Here is a 22,422-nt window from a genome sequence, read left to right as displayed (position 1 = left end):
CTTGCTTGGCTGGAATCCTGAGCAGAACCTTCCTAACACAGTGGGGGCACAAGGCAGGGATGAGAGCGGGACACACAGTCTGGTTCCTGAGAGTAAACGGCAGCAGGGTCCATGTTCTCATGTGGGAGCAGAGCCCCAGGTCGGCACCCAGGGGGGGAACTCCGGCCACATCTGTACTAAACGGACCCGAGGGTGGCACTGGCCCGGCTCCTCTCCTATCGGAAGAGCCTGTATGTCCTGGGCAGACGTCCGTCACGGCTGGACAGGGCCGCCTGAATATGCTCATATGTGGGCAGGTCACTCAGGTCACCTAGTGCAGCCACTGCAGGCTTCCCGCGGAGCATCTTAGAGGCCACTCTCTTGATGTCCTCTGACGTCACGTTATCTAGTGGACAGCAGAGTGAGGTCAGTGGGGCCTTCCCACAAGAGACCTGTGGGACGATGGATGTCCCCGAGCCCCGCCCCACTCACTGATGAGGGCACATAGCTCATGGGGCAACTTTCTGGATCGCGTGGCCAACACCTGCCTCCCGACATCCTCGAAGATCACGGGCCGGGACTCCAGATTCATCATGAGCATGGATGACAGCTGCGTCTTGGCGCGCTCCAGCTCCACCTGCAGGTCCAGGCCCCGCTCAGCAGCCGCAGCGCCACCAGAGGGGCCTGTGAGAACGTGTTCTTGTGTACGTGTATAGTGCCCACCGCTTCCTGTGTGTACCATGTATACCCGTGTCTGTGTAGTGCACACACCCACTGCCCACAGCTTCCTGTGCATGCATGTGTATCTGTGTCTGTGTGTGTAGTGCAGGTACCCACTGCCCAACACTTCCTGTGTGTACATGTGTGTACCCGTGTGTGTGTGTAGTGCACACACCCACCGCCCAAAGCTTCCTGTGCATATGTGTGTACCCGTGTGTGTGTGTAGTGCACACACGCACGGCCCAAAGCTTCCTGTGTGTACATGTACATCCGTATCAGTGTGTGTAGTACACGTACCCACCGCCCAAGCCTCCTGTGTGCACATTCATGCGTGTCTGTGTCTGTAACAAATGGTCCAGGAAAACGGCAAATATTAAGCAGCAGTAAACAGAGAAGCAGCAGGGCGCAGACAGAGGTGAAGCCGAGCGCAGGCTGGGAAGGCGGCCAGGCTGCTCCCGCCCACCTCCATCACCGCCAGGGCTGCCATGGGTACAGAGACAAGGGAGGACAGGACAGCCCAGACGAAGGGTACTATGCTGCTGGCGACAGCTGGGGTCTGTCACCCCCCAACCACACCCCTCAGCATGGCTGCCCCACCTGTTGAGGGCAGAACAGCCAAAACCAAGCCCCATGCACAACGCACCCTGTCCACAGCTCCGCCCATTAAAATGAATTCCTTTGTGATGATCTCCACCATCTCTCGAACCTGTGGGGAGGTAGGGTGTGGGAGTGCACCTGAGGCAGAGACCCAGGACCTTTCTGAAAGAGCCCAGAGCTGAGCCCGCACTACATGTCCACCTCACCTGCCGAGGGTCCGCACTGGCATGGATGCACAGCAGGCCTGTGTCCTCATAGCTATGGTGGTAGGACGTGGCATTGTACATCCAGTGGTGTCTGCAGGGAAGACGGTCCCCCCATGACCCGGAGACCCGCACGGCCCAGCGAGCACACTCCCAGCCCACCCCCAGCCCACCTGTTGAGCACATTGAGGTAGAGTCTGGTGAACATGCCCTTCCCGGGCCCGCAAGCCGAGACCCGCACGGCCCAGCGAGCACACTCCCAGCCCACCCCCAGCCCACCTGTTGAGCACATTGAGGTAGAGCCTGGTGAACATGCCCTTCCCGGGCCCGCCAGCCGAGAAGGAGCCGCCCCCGCCCATCATCATGTTCAGCACGGCAAACGGGATGAAGTCTTCCTCCTGTGGAGGGCAGGTGCAGAGAGCAGGCGCGGTGCTCAGCCGGAGCCCGGCCACCCGGTGCAGCCCGCTCCACCCCACCCCCGGCCCTCACCAGAAAGGAGCAGCTCTCCAGGCCCACCATGACGTGCGTGAGCTCCGGGATGGGAGTAGGGCCCAGGCTGGCGTTGGACATGTCTCGTTCCAGCTGTGACAAGCGACAGGCAGGCATGGCCCGGTGAACAATAGGCAGGCTGTGCCTCTCGGCAGGCAGCAACCCCATTAAGGTGGGCCTTCGAGAGGAAGTGTAGGTGACGTGAACTCACGCACACACGCATGCACGCACGCACGCATGCACACACACAAGGTGGCGGGAGTCAGGAGTACATCAGTGTCCCCACCACACGTTACCTTGACAATGCCTCCGGTGTATTGTGCCACCGACCTGTCCACGTCCACAGCCCCCTTACTGCCCCAGGCCGGGCAGAGGCCCAGAAGGTGCCGGCGGGCACACTCAACCAAGCGTTCGTGCTCGACGCCCACCCCGGCCAGCACCATGCGGTCAGGTGTGTAGTAGTTCCGCAGGTAGGCATGGAGGGCTGCCCGGTCGATCTTCGCTATGTTTTCTGGGGGACAGAAGCGGTGGAGGCCCACCGTGTTTTCCCGGTAAGCAGCCTGAGAACAGAAGCAAATGAGCTGGTGATGTTGGGACCTATATGGCGAACTTCTCGGACCTGGTCTAGCAGGCAGGGCTTTGGGTCTGTCTATGAAGACCCCTGAGTGTCATGAACAGTTTGTGCGTGACTGGAAGCCTAAATAAGTTGTCAGTTTAAACCAACCAGTGGTACTGCACAAGAAAAGTCTGGCAATCTCCTTCCGTTAACTCCATGACAACGGAGGCCTGCACACAGCACGACCACGTGTACTATGGACACGACTCCACAGGACAAAGCACTACTGCCCACAGGGCTTTGGAGGCTACACTATAGAAGCCGAGGGCCTCATCTGTCTCCCACAGAGCTGGTGGCTTTGAACCACTGCCCTCTCGGTTAACTGTCCATCAGGGTTACTTCACAGGCAGAGTGTTAACCAGAGACACCGCTACTCTAGGACGCTGGCAAGCCCTGCCCAACCTTCAGACTCAACCAACTAGAGACGCAGACTGCGTTGGGCTCCGTGAACCCCCGAGACCTAGGAGGAGGACACAGCGGCAAGCGGCCCCTGAGTCACTGCCCCGGTCACCTCGTGGATCATCTCGGTGAGCAGCGGCTCCGGGTCTGGTCTCATGTTGAGGTCCTCCAGCTCAAATTGCACAGCCATTCGCGTCATCTCCAGCTCCTCATCTGTCAGGGAGCCGGGACCCCGTCAGAGAGCCTGAGCGCTGGACCTCGGCTACCTCCACCCCAGAGTGGCCAGTGCTGCAGGGCAGACCCAGGACTACCTGGGGGACCACCACAGAGAGCAGCCCTGATGAGCTTGCGTGTGACACCGCTGTGAACTAGGATGTGACACCACATCCATGCAGGCTCGATGCCATGTGGCCTGGGGACATTCCTGCGGGGACCCAGATGCTCAGTGACAGAGCCAAGCAAGAGGACACGGGACAGGCTGTGAGCTCTCTCCATGGAAGAGATGAGCCCCACCCTCAGCAAGAACAGTCCTGGTTGGGTTTCCGGTATTAGCAAACCCAGACCTCCAGCAATGTGGCCCCAATGCGCTCCCCCTACCCCGGCCCCAACCACACCTGTCAGCTGGGGCTGTAAGACCACGTCCGCCAGCAAGCCCACCACAGTGTCCAAGCCCTTGGCGTCAGCAGACACTGCGTACATGGTGGTGTCCCTGAAAGAGAAGGCAGCACAGCGCTGAGCATGGCCGGAGGACCATCACCTTCTGTCAGCTCGCAGCAGCAGGCCCCCTGGGAGCTGGTACCTGGACGTCTGGCAGTCACAGATGCCCCCGTGCTTTTCCAAGGTGAGCAGAATTTCATCTTTGTTGCCAAATCGAGCAGTAGACTGGGAAAAACACATGAGAAAGCATAACTGAGCAATTTAAAAAAACAGTTAGAAATACACACAAAACCCACAAACAAGACTCAGGAGACGAATTTACGTTTGCTTTCAAAACACATGAAAACAGATGATCTTTACACTCAGAGATCTGCCCTCCGCACTGACTGACCAAGCACCCCAGTCTTTGGTTAAAACAGCGACCACCCCCAGAGAGAGAACCCTGAAGGGGCCAGCCAGGAAACCGACACTGGACACTGACCGAAAATGCCAATTTTTCCAAAAAGTGAGCAATTCCACTGTGATACTTTGCTTCATATCTCGATCCTGAATTAATAAGTACTGGAAATAAAAAGACAACAGGTGGAATCAAACATCGACAGCGGCAGCATTCACTGAAGTCATGACTATCGCTGAATACGCGGACCTGCCCACGCAGGGGTGGCAGACAGTTTGTCTGACTGTGATGACAGCTTCACAGAAACACACGTGGCAATGTTTGTTACACTTTAGATGTGTGCAGTTTACTGTGTGCCGATCATACCTCTACAGAGCTCTAGCTGGTGCGAAGTGCCATCGAGTCACCTGTGACTCATAGAGACCCTGTATAAGGGTTTCCAAGGAGCAGCTGGGGGGTTTGAACCATTGACCTTGATGTTCAAACCAACCTTGAGGTTGAGTGCTTATCCTACAGTGCCACACCAGGACTCCACACTAAGTTTTTAGATGAGGCTTTATTATTCACTTCACCTTTTCGGTTATAAAAGTTACGTACACATTTGGGATGGAAGTTATAGAATTTTAGAAAGGGTGGGAGGAACCACCCTAAATGCCAGCACCAGCAATGACCAGTGTTCATATTCAGGTTAGAAGCCACGCCAGGTGTGCTGATGACAACCAACAGTCCACAGAGCGCCTGCAGGATAAAACCAGTGAGAGCTCTAGAAGCTTCTGGCAGTACTTACTTCCCACGGTACAAAATTGCCCAAACTTATTTTGGGATGCCACACGAAGCCCGTTATCCAGTGTGGTAATTTTGGTTTCGAATTTTTCCTGTCCATCGACTGTAGCAAACACAGGCTTGGGTACGCCGGGTAGGGGAGAAGACAGGGGGATGTTGGGATAGGCACCACCGCTACTGAACTGCCTGCATGCAGGGGGTCCAAACCTACGGCAGAGAAATGGGCCCCATTACAACCAGCTTTAACCACCTCTGTCTCTGTTTCTGTAATCTGTATTCATTAAAAACCAACAACATCTCCTTTCTAACGGATTTCTCTCTGTACCCTTCCCCGGTACGTTCCCCACAATCCGAGTCCTGGGACCTGAGGCTAGGTCAGCTCTCAGGGCATCACTTACATGCTCTGTAGACGAGGGCTAAGCTACGTCATCTTAACTTAGCCTGAGAACGGTGGGGTGTTTGTAGCACTAAAATGATCTGTGCTTACCGAGCAATCAGAACTCTGCCGAGACCCCAGCCCACACAGCCCCCCACGGCCACCCTTCTCGTCCCTTCGCCCGGGCTCCACGGCTGCCCTGCTCCCCAACACCTGGCATTTAATGATTCTGTCCCAAGCTGGCCGCCCCCCAACTTTCTTCAAACCATCTCCAGCTTGCGGACATCGGTTGATTCCGCGGTGTGAAGCCCCTTCTTTAGCCCCACTCTGCCCCGATTGCCCGTGTCTCCCAGCGCCGGCAGTCAGCAGGTGCTCTTTGCAGGTTTGTGACCTGCAGGAACGTTACAGCGCCGGGCGGCTGGAGGGACCAGGGTCTCCGCCAGCGCGGCCCCACAGATGGACACGCGGACGTAAGGGTAGAGACGGCGCGACCTCCGACAAGTCCCACTGGACACAGAGGGGAAGGAGGGTGGGCAGCGAGGAGCTGGGCAGACGAAGCGAGGATGGGCCTCGGGGCCCGGGCTCGAGGCGCAGGGCAGGGGAGACGTCCCTGTCGTCTCGGACACCAAGCAGGTGGCGCCTGGTCCGAGCGAGCCGCGCCGACTCTGGGCCAGAGGGGACCCGAGACGGAGCCTCTGGAGAGGCTCGCGCTGCGCCGGCCCTGGTCCGACCCCAGGGTCGCCGCCCGCTCACCTCAAACGGGAGTGACCCCAAGAACCCGAGCCCCGCAGCAAGCGCGTCGCCGCCAGTACCATGCCCGCCATCTTGTGTCTCCGCCCCTCGCTTCTGGCGTCACTTCCGTTTCCACCCTGGCGCCCCTCCCCCCTACCGCCCGGCTGCGCTTCCGGTGGCCGGAGCGGAAGCCGCAGCTAGAGGCTCGGCGGATAGGCGGCTGCCGAGCGGCGAGTGGGGCGGGCGGCCCGGGCGGGGCAGAGACCATGGGGCAGCCGCTGCCGGGCTAGCGAGGTCCAGCCCCGCCGGGCCCGCGGGGATGGCGGGTTACGCGCGTCGCCCGGGCGTCACCCCGCTGACCCGAGCCCGGAGCTTGGTCATTCCGGACGGTGAGCGGGGCCGCCGGGGGGTCGGGAGGGCTGTCGACCCGGGTTCGAGCCTGGCGCAGGTGAACCGAGCCTGGCCGAGCGCTTTTGTTGCTTTCAGCTCCCGCGTTCTTTGAGCGCCGGTCTTGTCTCCCCCAGCTAGACTGTGAGCGCCCCCATGACAGGGAGCCGGACTCCCACCTCCTCGGCATTCGGCCGACGTTTATGTGCTATGTGCCCAGTCCGGTGCTAGCGTCCGTGGGAGACACAGGTGAGAGACGCTCGGGGGGGCGCTGCCGGTAACTTGCACCGCCGGCCCCAGCCGGGAGGCTCACAGCCTAGTGTTGGGAAGGGCAACCCCGACAGACGAAGCCCCGCCTGGGACAGGGCCCCCGAGCCTCGGACTCTGACGAGAGCTGGATCCTGCGGGCAGAAGCAGGTCATCCGCACCCTGCCCCAGCGCCCAGGCTGCGGGGCCCCTAGGTTTGCAGTGAGTGCCCAGGTGGGATGGAGGGCCCCTGTAGGGACCTGAAAGAGTGAATCCTGGTGGCATAGTGAGTTTAGGGCACGGCTGCTAACCAACAGGTTGGCAGTTCAAACCCACCAGCCACTCCACAGGCGAAGGATGGGCAGTCTGCTTCCATAAATTCTCTGGGGCAGTTCTCAGTCCTTATAGGGTGACTTTGAGACAGAATCGACTTGATGGCAGAAAGTTTGCAAATTGGTCCCTGAAGGAGCCCTGGTGATGCAGTGGTTTAGTGCCTGGCTGCTAACCTAAAAGTCAGCAGTTCAAACCCACCAGCTGCTCCACTGGAGTGAAATCTGATGGTTTCTAATAAGATTGTGTGTGCCCTTGGGTGGGTTCCTACTCATAACAGTTCTGTATGGGATTTGCAAGGCTGTAAATCTTTATGGGAGCCAAAACCACCATCTTTGCCCTGCAGAGCACCCAGTCAATTCAAACCGCTGGCCTCTGGTTAGCAGCCCAGTGAGTGAACCCATTGTGCCGCCAGGATTCCTCTCTGTAACGATGCCCTTGGCAACCCTGTGGGCCAGTTCTCCTCCGTGAGTCAGATCTAACAGCAGCAGTGGATTTTCAGTGCTTGGTCTCTGAGTCACAAACAGTTTGGGCTTGACTGTTAATATAAATTGGAGCTCTAGTAACATAGTGGTTTATGAGTTGGGCTGCACACCACAAAGTTAGCAGTTCGAATCTACCAACTGCTCCATGGGAAAAAAGATGAGGCTTTCTGTGCCATTAAAGATTTACAGCCTCAGGAAACCTGTATCGGGTCACTCTGAGTCCAAACCGGCTCTACAGCATACAGCTAACACCACCAGACACACTAACTTACAGGAAACTTAGTGGGGCACTGTGGGATAAGCACTGGACTGCAAGCTAGGCAGTTCAAACCCTATACAGGATCACTGTGAGTCAGAACCAACTCCATGGCACTCAACAACAATAGTACAACCTTGGTAACCCTAAAAGTTGATGATTTGAACCCACCCAGAAACATCTCAGAACATGACCACCATTGAAAACCCCATGGGGGGTTCAGGTCTTGATAACATGGGGCCACTTTGATCTGGAACCAACTCCATGGCAATGGGTTTGAGGCTAATGGCACACAGGAGGACAGACCATAAGACTCCTCAGCTCCCCTACCCCACCGTGGGTGCCAGTCTCCAGGGTCAGAACTCTCCAGGTGATAAGGACACGCCAGTGGTCCCCATGGTAACCACGGTCATGGTGGGGGCTGGCGTCTCTTTGCAGATTTTGCCTATGGAAAAGGGAAAGGCCCTCTGCCAGGCCCACCAGGAGCCCACAAGACACACTTTGGAGGTAGAGTCCCGGGACACCCTTCCTTTGTCTCTGCAGCCCACATGCTGCGCACTTGTAGGGTGCTGGGCTTCTAGGTTCAGAAGGAGGTCCACACTGTGCCTGGAGTCAGGAGGAGCAGGTGACATGGTGGCCTGACTCGGTCCAGGGAAGAGCCGCAGAGACAAGCTGGAGCGTGCCCCCCTGAGGGCTGGCCAGTCAGTCAACCTGAGGGACGAGGAACTTATGGGGGCTGGGGCCACAATGTCAGTTGCCCTGAGGATGTCGGTCACATGAGGGGCTGAGTCTTTAAACCTCAGAATCCCCCTAAAGAGACTGAGCACTTGGCCTGTGGCAGGAGCTTGGCACCTCCCTGGCACCAAGGGGCTGTATGTGGATATTTGGGGCTCTGTGGGTGGGGGAGGAATAGAGTGGGAGATGAGCGTCTTGGGCAGTCAGGCCAAAAAATCTGATAGCCAACAGTGAGTCCAGAACCTGAGGGGCTTTAGTTTTAAACTGAATTGGGTGAAGGTTTACAGAGCAAATCAGTTTTCCGCTCAAAAATTCATGCATTGTTTCTTGACATTGATTACAACCCTCACGATGTGAGAGCACACGCCTTACCTCTTCCCTGTGCATTCTGTGCCCCTGCCCCCTCCTGGCCTGACCCTTCTGAACTTTGCTCTTGGTAAATACTGCCTTTTGACCTCACAGGGTTGATGATTGTAAGTTATGTGTACCTCCTGAGTGTTACCAGTCCCCTAAGAGACCTGTCTATTGTTTGGCTGAAAACTCAGCTGGGCAGTGAGTTAGGTCCAGACCTAGGGGTCCCACCAGACTGTCTGACAGATAAGCCTGGTCTCCGGATTTTGAGTTGTGTTCCACATTTTCTCCCACTCCATCCAGGACCTCGTCATGTGATCCCTTTCAGAGCAGTTGGTGGTGATAGGCAGGCACCATCAAGTTCCTCGTGTCTCAGGGTCTAGGAGGCTGATGCTCACGAAGTCTGTTAGTCACTGGACTACTTGTTCCAGGTGTCTTTGGTTTCACATCTCTTCCTTCTGGCAGGGAGAAATCGAAGTTACGCCTTAGATGGCTGCTCTCGAGCTCCTAAGACCTCGTTGTCTGCTCACTAGAAGGCTGTAGAACGTTGCCTTTATGAACGGTTACGCCGTCTGACTGTGGTGTCCTTGAGACTGCGGTGCCAAGCCACAGAAGGGCCTTTAGGGAATCCCAGTGTTGAGGTGGCTCCCGGGTTCCTGGCGTTTTCCCTGTCTCGGAGCGGCTTTTCCAGGTGTGTCCTGGAAGGTCATCGTGCGCTGGTCTGTCTGCTTCCAGATGATAAGCTTGAAGAGCTTGAAGAAGCGAATCCTTTCTCCTTTAAAGAGTTTCTGAAGACCAAGAACATCGGCCTGTCCAAAGATGACCCACCCAGCAGTAGGATTTACGCCAAGGTACCTCAGGCAAGGTCCTCCAGGATGTAGGCAGAAGCAGGGCTGCGCGGGCTGTGGGCAGAGCTGGCCAGCAGAGAGTCGGTGCTCCGATGTCACTGTTGACAAGACAGGGCAGAGCTGCAGCGCCTTGGCAGCCTGGCGTCCTGCTTTCTCCCCAGGAGACAGCCAGACACTCTCTGGGACTTGACCACAATTCCCCAAGTGTCCAGACGGTGGGCTTCGGCCTGGAGTACCCACAGCCGTTCTTTGAGGACCCGACGGGGGCTGGTGACCTCGTGGATGAGGATGAGGATGAGGACGATGCCTGGACTTGGGCTTACCTGCCGTCTGTGGTGGAGCAGACCCACTCCCTGCGGACCACCACCAGCACTTCGCCCTGCAGCACATACGTGTCCTTCTTCTCGAACCCGTCGGAGCTGGCGGGGCCCGAGTCTCTGCCCCCCTGGACTCTGAGTGACACAGACTCCCGAGTTTCTCCGGCCTCACCCTCGAGTAGTCCCAACCCAGACTTTGCCACCCACGGAGAGTCTCTGGGGGACCGGCACCTGCGGACGCTGCAGATAAGTTACGAAGCAGTAAGTGTGGGAGCCCGGCAGAACCCTGCTTCCCTGGGGTCCAGGGTTTGGGCTCGAGGACAACAGCCTCTTGCAGGTTTCCTGGCAGAGTGTCCGGCTGTGAGGAGGGCATGGGCCTTAACGGCTGCACCTCAGAATAGGGTCAGTGGGAGCCTCTGGTTTAGGGACTTTGACAGGTGCTCAGAGGACATCCTGGTGTGGCACTGTGGGATAAGCACTAGCTCCTGAGAACCCCGTACTAGGCTGCTATGGGTGGGAACTGGCTGGAAGGACTCAGCACGGGCACACGGGCGGAGATGAATACAATGGCCTGCTGACCACAGCTGCTCCCCCATCGTCCTCGTCATAGAGCAGTGGTTCTGCCCCAGATGTCCCAGAGCCCAGCCCCACAAGGGCCCCTTTCAGGGAGCCATGCCGAGTCCCTAACGCAGCTTCTCTTTCTCTACAGCTCAAAGAGGAGAATTCTAAACTGAGAAGAAAGCTGAACGAGGTTCAGAGTTTCTCTGAAGCTCAAACAGAAATGTATGTAAGCTGTCAGGGACCACTGAAACACTCCTAGCATTTGGGGGGTTCACTTCCAGTGTCAGCCAGCACAAGGCTTTGACGCATGACCCCTTGAGCGTTTTAGGACGAATTCAAGCCAACACAGAACGCGGGCCTTCCCGTCTGTCCTTCTCGTGCCCTGACCTGAGACCTGAGTTTCCTTTGGTAGTGGGGTTCGTGGTGGCTAGTTCCTCCATCCCATGGGAACGCCTGGTAGAGCAACCTTAGAATTCCCGCCATGAGTGACTGCGGACTCCGTTCTTTCCCCGTGACCAGGGTGAGGACTCTGGAACGGAAATTGGAAGCAAAAATGGTCAAGGAGGAGCGTGACTACCGTGACCTGGAGTCTGTGGTCCAGCAGGTGGAGGAGAACCTTGAACTGATGACGGTATGAGCGGGGGTGGCACTGGGCCCTGAGAGCTCTGGCTGGGGTGAGGGTAGGTTCTGGGGGACAGTCCCAGAAGTGGTCAGTGACAGAGGGACTGGGCACAGTGTGGGAGGAGCTGGTCAGAGGGGCCCCGGGATTCCGGTCTCTGTGTCGTAATGTTAGCTGTTGAAAATGCTCTTTGTATCTTTGGGTGACAGAAACGGGCGGTGAAAGCAGAAACTCATGCCCTGAAGCTGAAACAAGAAGTCAGCTCTCTGCAGGTAGCTACAGGAACGCGCTGTTTCACGTGGAGAGGGCATTGTGGAGCAGGTGGGAACCGTGCTCTGCCAGTGTGCCTTCCTGAACTTGGGCCTGGGGGCCGAGCCCTCGCCTCCGGGCGGTACAGCTCCTACCCGGGAATCCAGTGCCTTCTGGCTCAGGCTGCTGCCAGGTGGACCTGGGCCAGCAGGTCTCAGGGAAGGGGCTACTTAGGCCCCACCTGCCTGGAGAGAAGGAACCTTGGTGGTGCGGTGGGTTAGGCGGTGGGCTACTAGCCACACAGTCGATGGTTCAGACCCACCTGCTGCTCCTCCAAGAAAGGCGAGGCAGCCTCAGACCCCATACAGTGTCTGTGGGTCGGAGTCGACTCAATGGCAGTGGGTTTGGGAGTTTTATGTGTGGGTGGGGGTGTGGTGTCGTGGCTGTCAACATGCCACCTGCTGCTGCTGGCAATCTGTTTTCAGGCCCGGAAATCCTATGGCGCAGCTCTGTTCCACACACACACCGCACAAACCACACACACACCGCACACACATACAGACACCACACACATACACACTCCAAGTCCACTCATGGAGCTAGCCATAGCTGAGCAGGGGCCCGCCTGTTAGGAACCCCTCTCTGAAGGTCACACCTCATGTCAAGGGGTGAGCGGACTGTCCTTCCCCTGGTCACTTCTGAAATGCCTCTGCCCTGCCCCTCCCCGAAGGCACAGGTCTCCAACTTCCAGCATGAGAACGAGGCCCTGCGGTGCGGCCAGGGTACCAGCCTGAGCGTGGTAAAGCAGAACACCGACGTGGCCTTGCAGAACCTCCGTGTCGTCATGAGCAACGCACACGAATCTATCAAGTAAGCCCCAGGGGGCCTGCTGTCAGCCCTGGGGGTCACCCCACCACCTGCAGATCGCTTTGCCTCCCAGACACTTCACCTGTAACTGAAAGGGCCCATATGCTGTAAAGGAGTCCTGGGGATTTATAGGAGAAGGGCCGGTACTCTGGGCCCTGCAGGGTCCTGTAGGGTCGCTGAGAGTCTGAATCAACTCCACAGGCCTGGGTGCCTATTGTCAGATGTCACTGAAGTCAGAGAAGGCCTAATGTCAGGCCAGCTGCTGCCATCAATCAGAGCCATGATAAGTTTAAGTTGGGCTGTTTCTCCTCCTTAAGTGTGTGTTACTAATCTTGAACAATTATTGTAACAGCTTACGATATCTGTTTTCGTCTTAGGCAGCTGGTTTCTGGAGCGGAAACATTGAATCTTGTTGCTGAAATCCTGAAATCTATAGACAGAATTTCTGAAATTAAAGAGGAGCAGGAGGCAGACTCCTGAGCTCCACAGAGATGTCTCCAGCGCAAAGCTCGGCTTGCACCTGAGATCACAGCTTGCCTTATTTAGAAATGCGCTGTCTTGCCACGTAGGACCCTCACCCGAAGTAAACATGTTTGTCACGCCACGCTCATTTCCTACCTGCAGCAGTGTTGTCGCCCGCACACAGTCAGGGCGCGGGTGTGTGGGGGCTGCCACGCGGCTTCTCCAGAGCCTACTGGGGAGCTGCGCTCTTTTCTAGACACAAACACTCAATGGGAGGAATTCTTAGAAAAGCCAGTGGTTTTTCAAAACGACTCAATGTGAAAGCTGCCAGTGTGCAGTCATGTTCTTCATTCCCTGGAACACGAGCTGGGAGGAAGTCGGGTTAATACGCATCAACAGTACTAAGCGAGCCCCAGTACAGACAGTGGGCTTGTACCGCGGTCCCTCGCAGCTTCCTCTGACCCAGCAGTCGCCCACAGCCTTGCAAGTGTCGCTCCGGTGCCTGTGGCTCTGGACCCGGCCTGGGTGGCGAGCTGTGTAAACTACCTCATAGGCTTCCGTGTCTGACAAGCTTGTGAGCTGGAAGCATTGATACTTCATGTGACCTACAGGTTGCTTAGGAACCAGACTCAAGTCCAGAGCCTTCCAGGTGCCTTTCTAGCACTTTCTGACACAGGCAAGGGCCTCTTTGACTGTTTACCTACAGATGCTACTTTCTAAAAATAAATGTATGTTTTTCTCTCCTGTTGGAATGGACAGCTCTCCTATTTAATAAACCCGATAGTTCATACGCAGTGGTCTCATCCCTCCTCCCCCCACTTAGCCAGTTCTTCAGGCGTGAGGAGGCAAGCACTGTGGCTTGTCTGCTCTGTTCCTAACCTGACTGGCGCTGGTTGGTGGGCCTGTCAGCTCCTTGAACACCAGGATATGCGGGCATGAGAGCCAGGGGTCAGGTTCAGTTTGAACACAGTGCCCATAGCTGCACCTTTCCAACGAACAGGTTGGGTGTTCTGAGGTGATGTGGTTGGTTATGCTTTCCAGACAAGATGTTTGAACCGATAGACCTCCTGACCCCAAGTAAAGATCAGAGGTTTCCGAAGTCACCACTGAGCTCACATCCAGTGGTGCCTTGGTAAGAAGGGGCCTGTGGCTCTTCTGACAGAAGGGCAGGAACAAGCTGCTGCTTCAGTAAGTTTTTAGTGTGAATTGAGTGAGAAAATGGGAGAAAATCGGTTATATACGCATCGTTTCATTGCAATGATTATAATCCCCTCCATATGTCATCATTCAACAGTGTTTGCTTCTATTCCCTCTGTTGTATTTTGTTTTGTTTTTGGCATGTACACAAAAACACTCAGAAATATATAATCATTTAAACCACCAAAGGGCACATTCTGCAGCCTGCCTCCTGGCCACCAACATACAGCCTTTCTCTTTCCATGAGTCTAGAGTCCTAAGCTGCTCCCTCTCTCCATGTCCTCATCGCTGGATAGGGTCCCGCATTCTGCTCGTGCTCTTCTCCCTTGATGATGTTAAGGTCCTTTGAGGAACGAGCTAAGTTTCTGGGGTGCATATGGCTGTGAACCCACACAGGCCGGGTGGTGCCCTCGGGACTCAGGCCCTTTTCATGGCCTTGCCTTTGGTGTGTGAGAGTTGGCAGATTTCACATTGCAGTCTGTCGAGCTGTAGCTGCATTCGTAGTTGACTACCTGCCAAGGTACTTTCATCACTTGCCTCATTTGTGAGTAAACCACTCCCCCTAGGAAGGTGCCCTGGTGGTGCTGTAGGATAAGCACTGGGCTGATAACTGCAAGGTCAGCAGTTCAAACCCACCAGCTGATCTGAGGGAGAAAGATGAGGCTTTTTATGCACATAAAGGTTACAGCCTCAGAAAATCTATACAAGGTCTCTCTTGAGTCAGGACCAACTCAATGGTAGTGGGGTGGGTTTGAGGGTATCCCAGGGGCTCTGAAGGCAGTTCACCAGGCCTGGTCTGCATGCTGTGTGCAGGCCCTTTCCCCTGGGCACTCCAACCCCAGATGGGCCATTAGTAGGGTATTCTGTCCCACCTGCTGACCTGAACCCCAGCAGCTCTAGTTGTGATCAAAGGAGGGGGTCTCAGGCGGAGCAGGGGTGCCTGTCAGGGTGGCAGCCTAGTGAATGGACTGGTCAGGAGGCCTGGTGCCGTGGGAACTAAGTGTCTAGGAGGCAACCCATATCAGCAGACTCCTGCTCCCCCAACCCGGCCCAGGTGCCCCTCATCCTGTGCCAGGTCTGTCCTGGCACCCGGGAGCCCCATTACTGAGTGCTCAGGGTGCCTGGCCCAGGGATCGCTACAGTAACTGGACGATGACCAAGAGTGGTAACATTGCATTCCAACTTAAGCTACCCGATGTTGTCAAGTGCCATGGAATGGGTTCCAACTCATGGCGACCCTGTACAGGGTTTGTTTCCAAGGTGGGTTTGAACTGCCATCCCTGAGGTTAGCAGTCCAGTGCTTATCCAACGGCACCACACCAGGACACCGTAGGTCAGAATAAACTTCCCGGAGGGTTTCCGAGTCTGTAAATCAGAAGCCGACTGCCCCGTCTTTCTACCAAGGAGCGGCTGGTGCGTTTGAACCGCCAACCTTTGGGTCAGCAGCCTACCACATGGCCCACTGAGCCAGTAGGAGGGTACAATGGGGACTCGCAGGCCAGGGACCTAGCTTTCCCCGAGGCTGGTATGCAGCACCCAGCACTGAGGTAGGCAGGGACTGCCAGCCACCGGGCCCCTCCCAGCGCCCCCGCCGCTGGCAGGTGCTTCGCTTCCCACGTGTGCGCTTGGCCTTGAGACAAAGACCCCAGCGTCAAGCAGCCCGTCCGCAGTGCTGAGCCCGGTGGCTGGTCTAGGACACGGTCCGCGGGCGACCGCCAAGCTGCGCCGGGACCCGCGGCGGCCGCGAGGGGGCAGCACCGACCTCCTAGCTTCTCGGGTCCTGGCGGCCACAGCGTTCCTCCCCGGCGTGCACCGCGCCGCCGGAGGCGGGACTTCCGGGCTGCGAGGCTCGCTCGAGGCCCGCGAACGCCGGAAGCGCGGGCCCAGGTCGCCTGGGCGACTGAGCGAGCTGCGGGACAGGTGAGGAGCGGGCTGCCGAGGCAGGGCTGGAGCCGCCCGCCCTCGCGGTGGGAAGCCGGCGTCCGAATGGGGCCCGCGCGGGCATGGGGGGGAGGAAGCGCTCACCGGGGCTCGGCTGTGTCTCCATACCGGTGCTCCGGAGGGGGGCGAAGGAGCGAGCGGCCGCGGTGAGCTCCGGGGAGGCTCCTGCCGAGCCGATTTGCAGTGTCAGCAGAGCGCCCCTGCGGACCGGGTGCGCTGTCCTGTCCCTGCTCGGCTGCACCCCGCGTGACAGGCGTCTGCGCAGACCCCACCAGCGCCACGAAACTCGTGGGCTCGCGCGGCCGGGCTCCCACGGGCCTGTGCGCGTGTTTCCCGGAACCAGCCCCTCCCCCCCGCGCGTCTCCCGGAGCCCCCTCCCCTTGAGCGAGACTCTTGTCCAGGTGTTGAGACGCCGCCAGCACGGGCCCCAGCGCGCCTCTCTGGGCTGCGGGAGAGAGGGCGTGAGCCTCCGGGGATCTGGTCCCCACAGCGCTGTCTCTGCTGGGTGGGCAGCCGCTCACAGTGACCCCTGTGTCTGCAGAGGTGGGAGAGACCATGGCCACGGACTCTGAGCGAGAGAAGATCGAGCAGGAGATCCGGGAGCTGGAGAGGATCCTGGAGCCCAGCTCTTCCCGCATCAGCGTGGAGCTCTGTGAGTCCAGTCTGGACTCAGAGTCCGATGCAGGTACTTCTCCCAAGCCACCTTGATACCCGTGTCGTCCAGCCCCCTCTTGTTGCCAGAATACGGACCAGGCTTTGTCCGTGTCCCACCTACAGGCGGTCTGTGGCCTTTTTCCTTCATAAGTCCCGTGTGGGGGGAGGGGGGCGAGGGGCCCCCCAGGGTCCAGGTGGTCTTTCCAGGGCTTGCTGAGATGATAGCTGGTGACCACCCTCACCCCCCAACTCTGCTGCCCTGACCAACACCTCCCTGCCAGGCTGGCCCCCAGGCCTCACCTCTGCCTGCTGCCTTGGCCAGACCTCAGCCTCCTGACCTAACTGGGGGTTTTTTCACTTCCCTAAGGCCCTGCATTGGGCCTCTCTGATCCCCAGGCGGGTCTGTCCTCCCTGCCTCCCTCACTCCCCAGACAGTCTCCATTCCCCCCATAGCAGAGCTGGTGGGCTGTTGTCATTAGCGCCGTGGGCAGGGAGGGGAACGCTCCCAGTGCAGACACCCGAGGCTGTCCCCACCCCAGGGACGCTGGTCTCAGGACACCGTCTCTGCACTGAGCTGGACCTCAGTCTCACACACACACACCTAATGCCTGTCCGTGTCCACGAGCTGTCACATCACCTAACGGTAAGCCCCATGCCCACCATCAGTCACCGGCACTGTGCTTGTGTTTCCACAGATTCACTGCTGCAGGACGAGGACTCGGACGCCCCTGACCCCCCGATCTCGGTAACCACACGTGGGCTGCCAGGTCCACCACAGCAGAGTGAGGGGAGGGCATTACAAGGCCACATTGGTAGTCGTGGCGGCTCCATGGGATAAACCAACCTGCTAAGGGACCTGTTGTCTAGATGGAGCTGTGTCCCAGCCTGCACATGTGCAAGGACGTGGAGCAGCCCTCTCTCTGCTGTGTCCTGGTCTTTGTAGTGGTGACGCTCTGAGTCCCTCCCTCCCAGGGCCGCCGAGGGACGCCTGTAGGTCTTCAGTTAAGCTAATCACAGCTACGTATTGTGGTTTGGGTTCTGTGTTGCTTGGGGAAATTGATGATTTGCTCATTCTGTCTTCCATTAAATCAATGAGTGCAGTTAGTGTACTTAGCTGCTAACCAAAGGCTGCAGATATTGAAGTCCACCAGAGGTCCCTCGGAAGAAAGGCCTGGCAATCTCTCCCCCCCCCTTTTTTTTTTTTCTTGATGATCCTGTGGAGTACAGTTCTACTCCTACACACATGGGGGCAAGTGGTGGTACTGGTGGGGATAGATTACGTGGACAAATGTTTGTTTTTTTGTTCTGCCCAGTTTATGTAGATTTGCTTCATTTCTTCAATGGCTCAATATATGGAGTATTGGTAAAAAGCTGTCGGATAAGCACTGGACTGTAATGTCGTTTGAACTGCAAGGTCAGCAGTTCAAACTCACCAGCTGCTCCTCGGAAATTGTACACAGGGTCTCTATAAGTGGGACCCAACTTGACAGCATTTAACAATGACGGTGTCCACACGTGTTGACGTACCATGACTTGTTTGACTAGTTACCTTCTGTGGGTTCTCACAGACAGCAGTGTGGTGGTCTTCCTGCACACACGTGTTCTTAGGAGGTCATTCTACCAGCGTGAAAAGTAACCTGCCCTTTTTTTAGAAGTCCACATTTTGTAGGAAACACTTGTTGTCCTCATGTCACTGACATTCCCAGCAGCCCAGTGGCCCCACGTGCTCAGTTGGACCTGCCCATGACCCACTGAGGAAGTGGCCCAGGCTCCTTGCAAGCATGCGTGTGCTCCATGTCCACTCCACAGGGCAACTCCTGGCTCTGGTCAGGTCCATCCCACGACCCAGTGCATGCTGGGCCTGGCTGGGTGGCCTAGCGGTCCTTGAGAAGCAGCTGTAATACGAAGGTCAGGGAGGCCCATCTCACTTCCTCACATGTGGGGTATGGCTCTTCTAGGAAGAAGATAGGTGGGGTGAGGCCAGCAATGAGGAGGAGGACCCTAAAGACCGGAACCTCCCCGAAGACCCTGAGACCTGCCTGCAGCTGAACATGGTCTATCAGGAGGTGCTGCAGGAGAAGCTGACCGAGGTGCACCTGCTGCTGGCCCAGAACCGCGCCCAGCAGGTGGGGCGGGCAGGGGCCCGTGTGCAGTCTGAGCAGCCGGCCCTCCACGGCCTGCCTGCCCACCCTCACTGGCACCCGCTCTCCTGTCTGTCCCAGGAGGAGATCATGGGGAGCCTGGCTGGCTCCAAGGTGAAGGTCAGGAAGAGCCTACCTCCTCACATGTTTATTGGGCACTTCATGAAGCCCTACTTCAAAGATAAGGTCACTGGAGTGGTAAGTGCTGGCCCCAGGCTGTGCTCGGGGCTCCGCCACCCCCGAGCAGGCTGGGCAGAGTTCTCCCTGTGGTGGTCACCTGACCTGGGTGGGCGGCCCTGCACACTGGGGCAACATGGGGTAACGTCCCCAACGGCCCACACACAGGCAGTCTACCGACATCATGACATCTCTGCCAGGGGCCCCCGGCCAACGAGGATATGCGGGAGAAGGCCGCCCAGGGCGTCAAGTCCTTCGAGGAGCTCCTGGTGACCAAGTGTGAGTGCCCACACTGTGCTAGGGGCCCAGGCCTTGGTGCCGCCTTGAGGCTCCATGGCTCCCCCAAGCCCTGATGGGGTTGGGCAGTGCAGACACTGATGTAGCACCCAGCCCGGAGGCCCTGCCCAAGGCTGCACTGTTTGCTGGGCGTAGGGGCCTCTCCACTCCCTCACTCCTGGCTCCGTGTGTCTCCACAGGGAAGAGCTGGGAGAAAACCCTGCTCAGGAAGTCCGTGATTAGTGACCGCCTGCAGCGACTGCTCCAGCCCAAGTTACTCAAGTGAGTCGGGAAACAGCAGCCATGAAGCTCGCTCTGCTGGCCTCAGTCACCAGCTTCAGGGACACAGGTCCCCAAAGAAGCAAGTGGTCATGCACCTGCTCACTGGGCTGGGCCACAGGAGCCGCTTTTAGTTGTGTAGCTCAAGCAGCGTCTGCCTTTGAGGGCCTCGGTTTTCTCCTGTGACGTGGGGCGGGGTGCATGCCTGTTTGTCAGTATGGTGTGTTGTGTTTGTCCATAAGTTGTGTTGTGCTTGTGGGTACATTGTGTCATGGTTATTGGTGAGGTATTTTGTGGTCGTTGGTACATTATGTCATGTTTGTGATGAGGTATTTTGTGGTCGTTGGTACAGTGTGTCATGGTTGTTGATACGTTGTGTTGTGCTTACTGAGTCCCTGACTGGAGCTTGTCTAAGACGGAGCCTATCTGTCGATACATTGTATCACGTTTGTGGAGACCTTGAATTTGTTTGTTGGTCGTGTATAGTATTTGTCAGTTGTGTCGTGTTTGTTGAGATACCGCGTTGTGGTTACTGACGCATCATATGTGATTGTGGGTTCCATGTTAGTTGGTAACGTAGTGCGCTGGCTGATGCGATGTGTCACGTTTGCTGGGGTGTTGTGTTTGTTGAGATACGGCGTTGTGGTTACTGACGCATCATATGTGATTGTGGGTATCGTGTTAGTTGGTAACGTAGTGCGCTGGCTGATGCGATGTGTCACGTTTGCTGGGGTGTTGTGTTTGTTGAGATATGGCGTTGTGGTTGTTGATGTGTCATGTGGTTGTTGGTACCGTCTTAGTTGATGGTGTATTGCGCTGGCTGATGCAGCATGTCACGTTTGCTGGTGTATTGTGGCCCGCCCTTCGCTACACCGTGACGTGTTCAATCATACTCTGTGTCACGTGGCCGAGACTGGAGATTTAGGGATTTAGGGATGCGGACAGTGGGGCCTGCTGAGACATGGCTTCCTCAAGGGTCCGAGTGGACTGACCAGCAGTGTCCTCCCATCCTTGGCCTGGCTCTCCACTTTAGCTGGGTGACGTGCTGTAGTCTGGAGGTGGGCCTTGGGGGAGCTCCTGGGCCAGTTGGGTGGACAGCATCCTGGGTTTGGAGGAGGCTCCATGGGATGCAGGACCCCGTCCTGGTACCTGGGCTGAGCAGGGAGACGAGGGGGCTCTGCGGGGACAGGATGGGCAGGCCTCAGCACACACGTCAAAACCCTGCCTGGGTTTTGTCTTGGTTCCAGCGTGGTAGGCGTGAGGGGGGCCGTGGGGGCCAGGTCACTAGCTGTTTCAGGTCCTATTCAGGGTACAGTTGGGCTGGCTGACCATGTATGACTTCCTGGCCCCTCTCCCGTCCCCCAGGCTCGAGTACTTGCAGCAGAAGCAGAGTCAGGTCTCCGGGGAGACTGAGAAGCAGCTCCTAGACAAGCAGATCCGGGACACAGAGAAGGACATGGAGGATATTCAGTAAGATGGGGGCCAGGGTATCCAGGGAGGTGGGTAAGCTGAGGGATGTCTAGGGAGATGGGCCTGGGGGCCGGGGGCATGCAGATACACAGGGACACTGGGCTGTGCGGGTACAGAAGCCCAGGGAGACAGGGCTGACTGAGGGGTGGGACATCCATGGAAGCCTGAGCCCTGGAGATGGGGGGCACGGGGGACAGGAAAGGCCGCTGAGGTGCCCACACCTTGGTTCCCACAGCCAGCTTTCAGAAGAGGCCCTCCTGGGTACCAGACAGGACAACCATGACTGGGAAAAGATCTCCAACGTGAACGTGAGTCAAGGGCAGTCCCGCACCTGTGTGCTTGTGACTGGGGCGGGGCACGCATCAATAAAGCTCCCCTAAAGGGCAGCCGCATGGCACTGGTTCCTGTCACTGACTTCACCTCTGTAACCAGGCACGGGGTCTGCTGCTGTGCACTGGGGTGTCTGACCACACCCCGGGCTTCACAGAAACCCCCTTCCCACTGCCGGGAGGAGGCTGCAGGCTGGGGCCAGGGACCTGGCCAAAGAGCCCACCTCTATGGTTCTGATGGTTAGGCCCTGAGTTGCTTGGCCTGGGTGGTCCTGGGCCCCTTGGGCCCATAAGAGGGTCTCTGTTGTGCAGTTTGAAGGTGGCCGCAGTGCAGAAGAGATCCGGAAGTTCTGGCAGAACTGTGAGCATCCGAGCATCAACAAGCAGGAGTGGAGTGAGGAGGAGGTGGAGCAGCTGAAGGTCATCTCGGCCCAGCACGGCCACCTGGAGTGGCAGGAGATAGCCGAGGAGCTGGGGGTGAGGTCACTGCTCTTGTCTACCCTTCGGGGGCTGACCCACAGACTCAGCACCCAGCCGGGCTGCCTCACTCTTCCGTGGACTCACTGCTTTCTTCACCAGGCTCTGGGGCTGATCTTGGTGGGGTTTCAGAACAGTTCTGAGTTTCTCTTGGGTTCTTCCTTGGTTTACGCATTTCCTCAAAGTGAAGCCAGACCCCTCCTCTCAGGGTTGCCTGGAGACACCCTCCCCTTGGTCTCGTGGGTCTTCACATTGGTATGTTTGTGCACAGACCACTTGCATGGTGTGTGTGGGTCTTAGTTGTGGTGTCAGCCAGCGCTGGGAGCATCAGTGCTCTTTCCGAGTGTGGGTGTGGCCTCTGCTGTTCCGTGTACTCGGAGGGGACTTGGCAGGTACAGAGTGCATGTGCTCTTGTCCTGTGTGCTTGTGTAGAAGCACAGTGAAGTTCAGCAGATGAACAGGGCAGATTTGGAACCATGAACGCCAGTCTAGCTGGGTAGGTCAACCTGAGAGATGTAGCCATGACACTGCTTGTGAACTGTCCTGGCCCCAGCCCCTCCGTACCCTGCTTTTCGTTGTTGAATGCTGTAAGTCAGTGCCGACTCAGCATCTTAGCTGTCCGAGGAGATCTGGCTCATGGGATCTTTAAAGAAACGGATCATCAGACCCTTCTCCTCTGGGGCCGCCCACCTGCACCTAGCGGCCAAGCATTGAGCTGTTGCTGCATTAGGGCTTTCTGTCCCCTCATGCTGACTCGGACTCGGCTCACAGGGACCCCCGTGCTGATACATGATAACACCTCACAGGGACCCCCGTGCTG

At 57.3% G+C, this 22,422-nt stretch overlaps 3 protein-coding genes across 7 annotated transcripts in view; 2 read left to right on the top strand and 1 right to left on the bottom strand.

Moving 5' to 3' along the window:
- Positions 1-215: 215 nt before the first annotated feature.
- PMPCA (peptidase (mitochondrial processing) alpha) lies at positions 216-6,064 on the bottom strand. 3 transcript variants are annotated; one of them, XM_006863698.1, is made up of 13 exons: positions 5,970-6,064; positions 4,845-5,047; positions 4,142-4,221; positions 3,803-3,885; positions 3,618-3,712; positions 3,116-3,216; positions 2,285-2,548; positions 1,989-2,081; positions 1,779-1,897; positions 1,503-1,593; positions 1,343-1,405; positions 472-616; positions 216-385 (listed from the first exon to the last, which is right to left on the bottom strand). In XM_006863698.1, exons 1-13 carry the CDS (start codon positions 6,038-6,040, stop codon positions 216-218), a joined length of 1,578 nt encoding a protein of 525 aa, XP_006863760.1. In that variant the 5' UTR covers positions 6,041-6,064. The 3 variants fall into 3 exon arrangements, with proteins under 3 accessions (XP_006863760.1, XP_006863761.1, XP_006863762.1); XM_006863699.1 differs by lacking the exons at positions 4,845-5,047; positions 5,970-6,064 and having other exon boundaries at positions 3,618-3,715; positions 3,808-3,885; positions 4,142-4,197; XM_006863700.1 differs by lacking the exons at positions 3,618-3,712; positions 4,845-5,047; positions 5,970-6,064 and having other exon boundaries at positions 4,142-4,197.
- Positions 6,065-6,267: 203 nt separating this feature from the next.
- Positions 6,268-12,679, top strand: SDCCAG3 (serologically defined colon cancer antigen 3). Of its 3 annotated transcripts, XM_006863695.1 has the most exons (10): positions 6,268-6,337; positions 6,435-6,584; positions 8,091-8,159; positions 9,474-9,589; positions 9,748-10,164; positions 10,613-10,686; positions 10,984-11,095; positions 11,293-11,355; positions 12,063-12,202; positions 12,577-12,679. In XM_006863695.1, exons 1-10 carry the CDS (start codon positions 6,268-6,270, stop codon positions 12,677-12,679), a joined length of 1,314 nt encoding a protein of 437 aa, XP_006863757.1. The 3 variants fall into 3 exon arrangements, with proteins under 3 accessions (XP_006863757.1, XP_006863758.1, XP_006863759.1); XM_006863696.1 differs by lacking the exon at positions 8,091-8,159; XM_006863697.1 differs by lacking the exons at positions 6,435-6,584; positions 8,091-8,159.
- A 3,675-nt stretch (positions 12,680-16,354) lies between these two features.
- Positions 16,355-22,422, top strand: part of SNAPC4 (small nuclear RNA activating complex, polypeptide 4, 190kDa) — a 21,233-nt gene continuing 15,165 nt past the window's right edge. The window contains exons 1-9 of the mRNA XM_006863813.1: positions 16,355-16,484; positions 17,149-17,198; positions 18,412-18,579; positions 18,676-18,792; positions 18,972-19,050; positions 19,248-19,329; positions 20,692-20,796; positions 21,032-21,104; positions 21,438-21,602. Of these exons, the coding sequence (XP_006863875.1) occupies positions 16,355-16,484; positions 17,149-17,198; positions 18,412-18,579; positions 18,676-18,792; positions 18,972-19,050; positions 19,248-19,329; positions 20,692-20,796; positions 21,032-21,104; positions 21,438-21,602 (969 nt within the window). The remainder of the gene's footprint in view (positions 16,485-17,148; positions 17,199-18,411; positions 18,580-18,675; positions 18,793-18,971; positions 19,051-19,247; positions 19,330-20,691; positions 20,797-21,031; positions 21,105-21,437; positions 21,603-22,422) is intronic.

Source organism: Chrysochloris asiatica, unplaced genomic scaffold (assembly GCF_000296735.1).
Source record: "Chrysochloris asiatica unplaced genomic scaffold, ChrAsi1.0 scaffold00056, whole genome shotgun sequence".
Classification (NCBI taxonomy): Eukaryota; Metazoa; Chordata; class Mammalia; order Afrosoricida; family Chrysochloridae; genus Chrysochloris; species Chrysochloris asiatica.
Note: the sequence above shows the minus strand (reverse complement) of the source record. Positions and strands in the feature narration are given on the sequence as shown.

Coding starts and splice junctions, on each gene's coding strand:
- SDCCAG3 (XM_006863695.1), top strand. CDS start 6,268: ATGGCGGGTTACGCGCGTCGCCCGGGCGTCACCCCGCTGACCCGAGCC. Junction 6,338..6,434: donor GAGCTTGGTCATTCCGGACG/GTGAGCGGGGCC, acceptor TGTTGCTTTCAG/CTCCCGCGTTCTTTGAGCGC. Junction 10,165..10,612: donor TGCAGATAAGTTACGAAGCA/GTAAGTGTGGGA, acceptor CTTTCTCTACAG/CTCAAAGAGGAGAATTCTAA.
- PMPCA (XM_006863698.1), bottom strand. CDS start 6,040: ATGGCGGGCATGGTACTGGCGGCGACGCGCTTGCTGCGGGGCTCGGGT. Junction 1,898..1,988: donor TGGAGAGCTGCTCCTTTCTG/GTGAGGGCCGGG, acceptor TGCCCTCCACAG/GAGGAAGACTTCATCCCGTT. Junction 386..471: donor TGAGCTATGTGCCCTCATCA/GTGAGTGGGGCG, acceptor GCTGTCCACTAG/ATAACGTGACGTCAGAGGAC.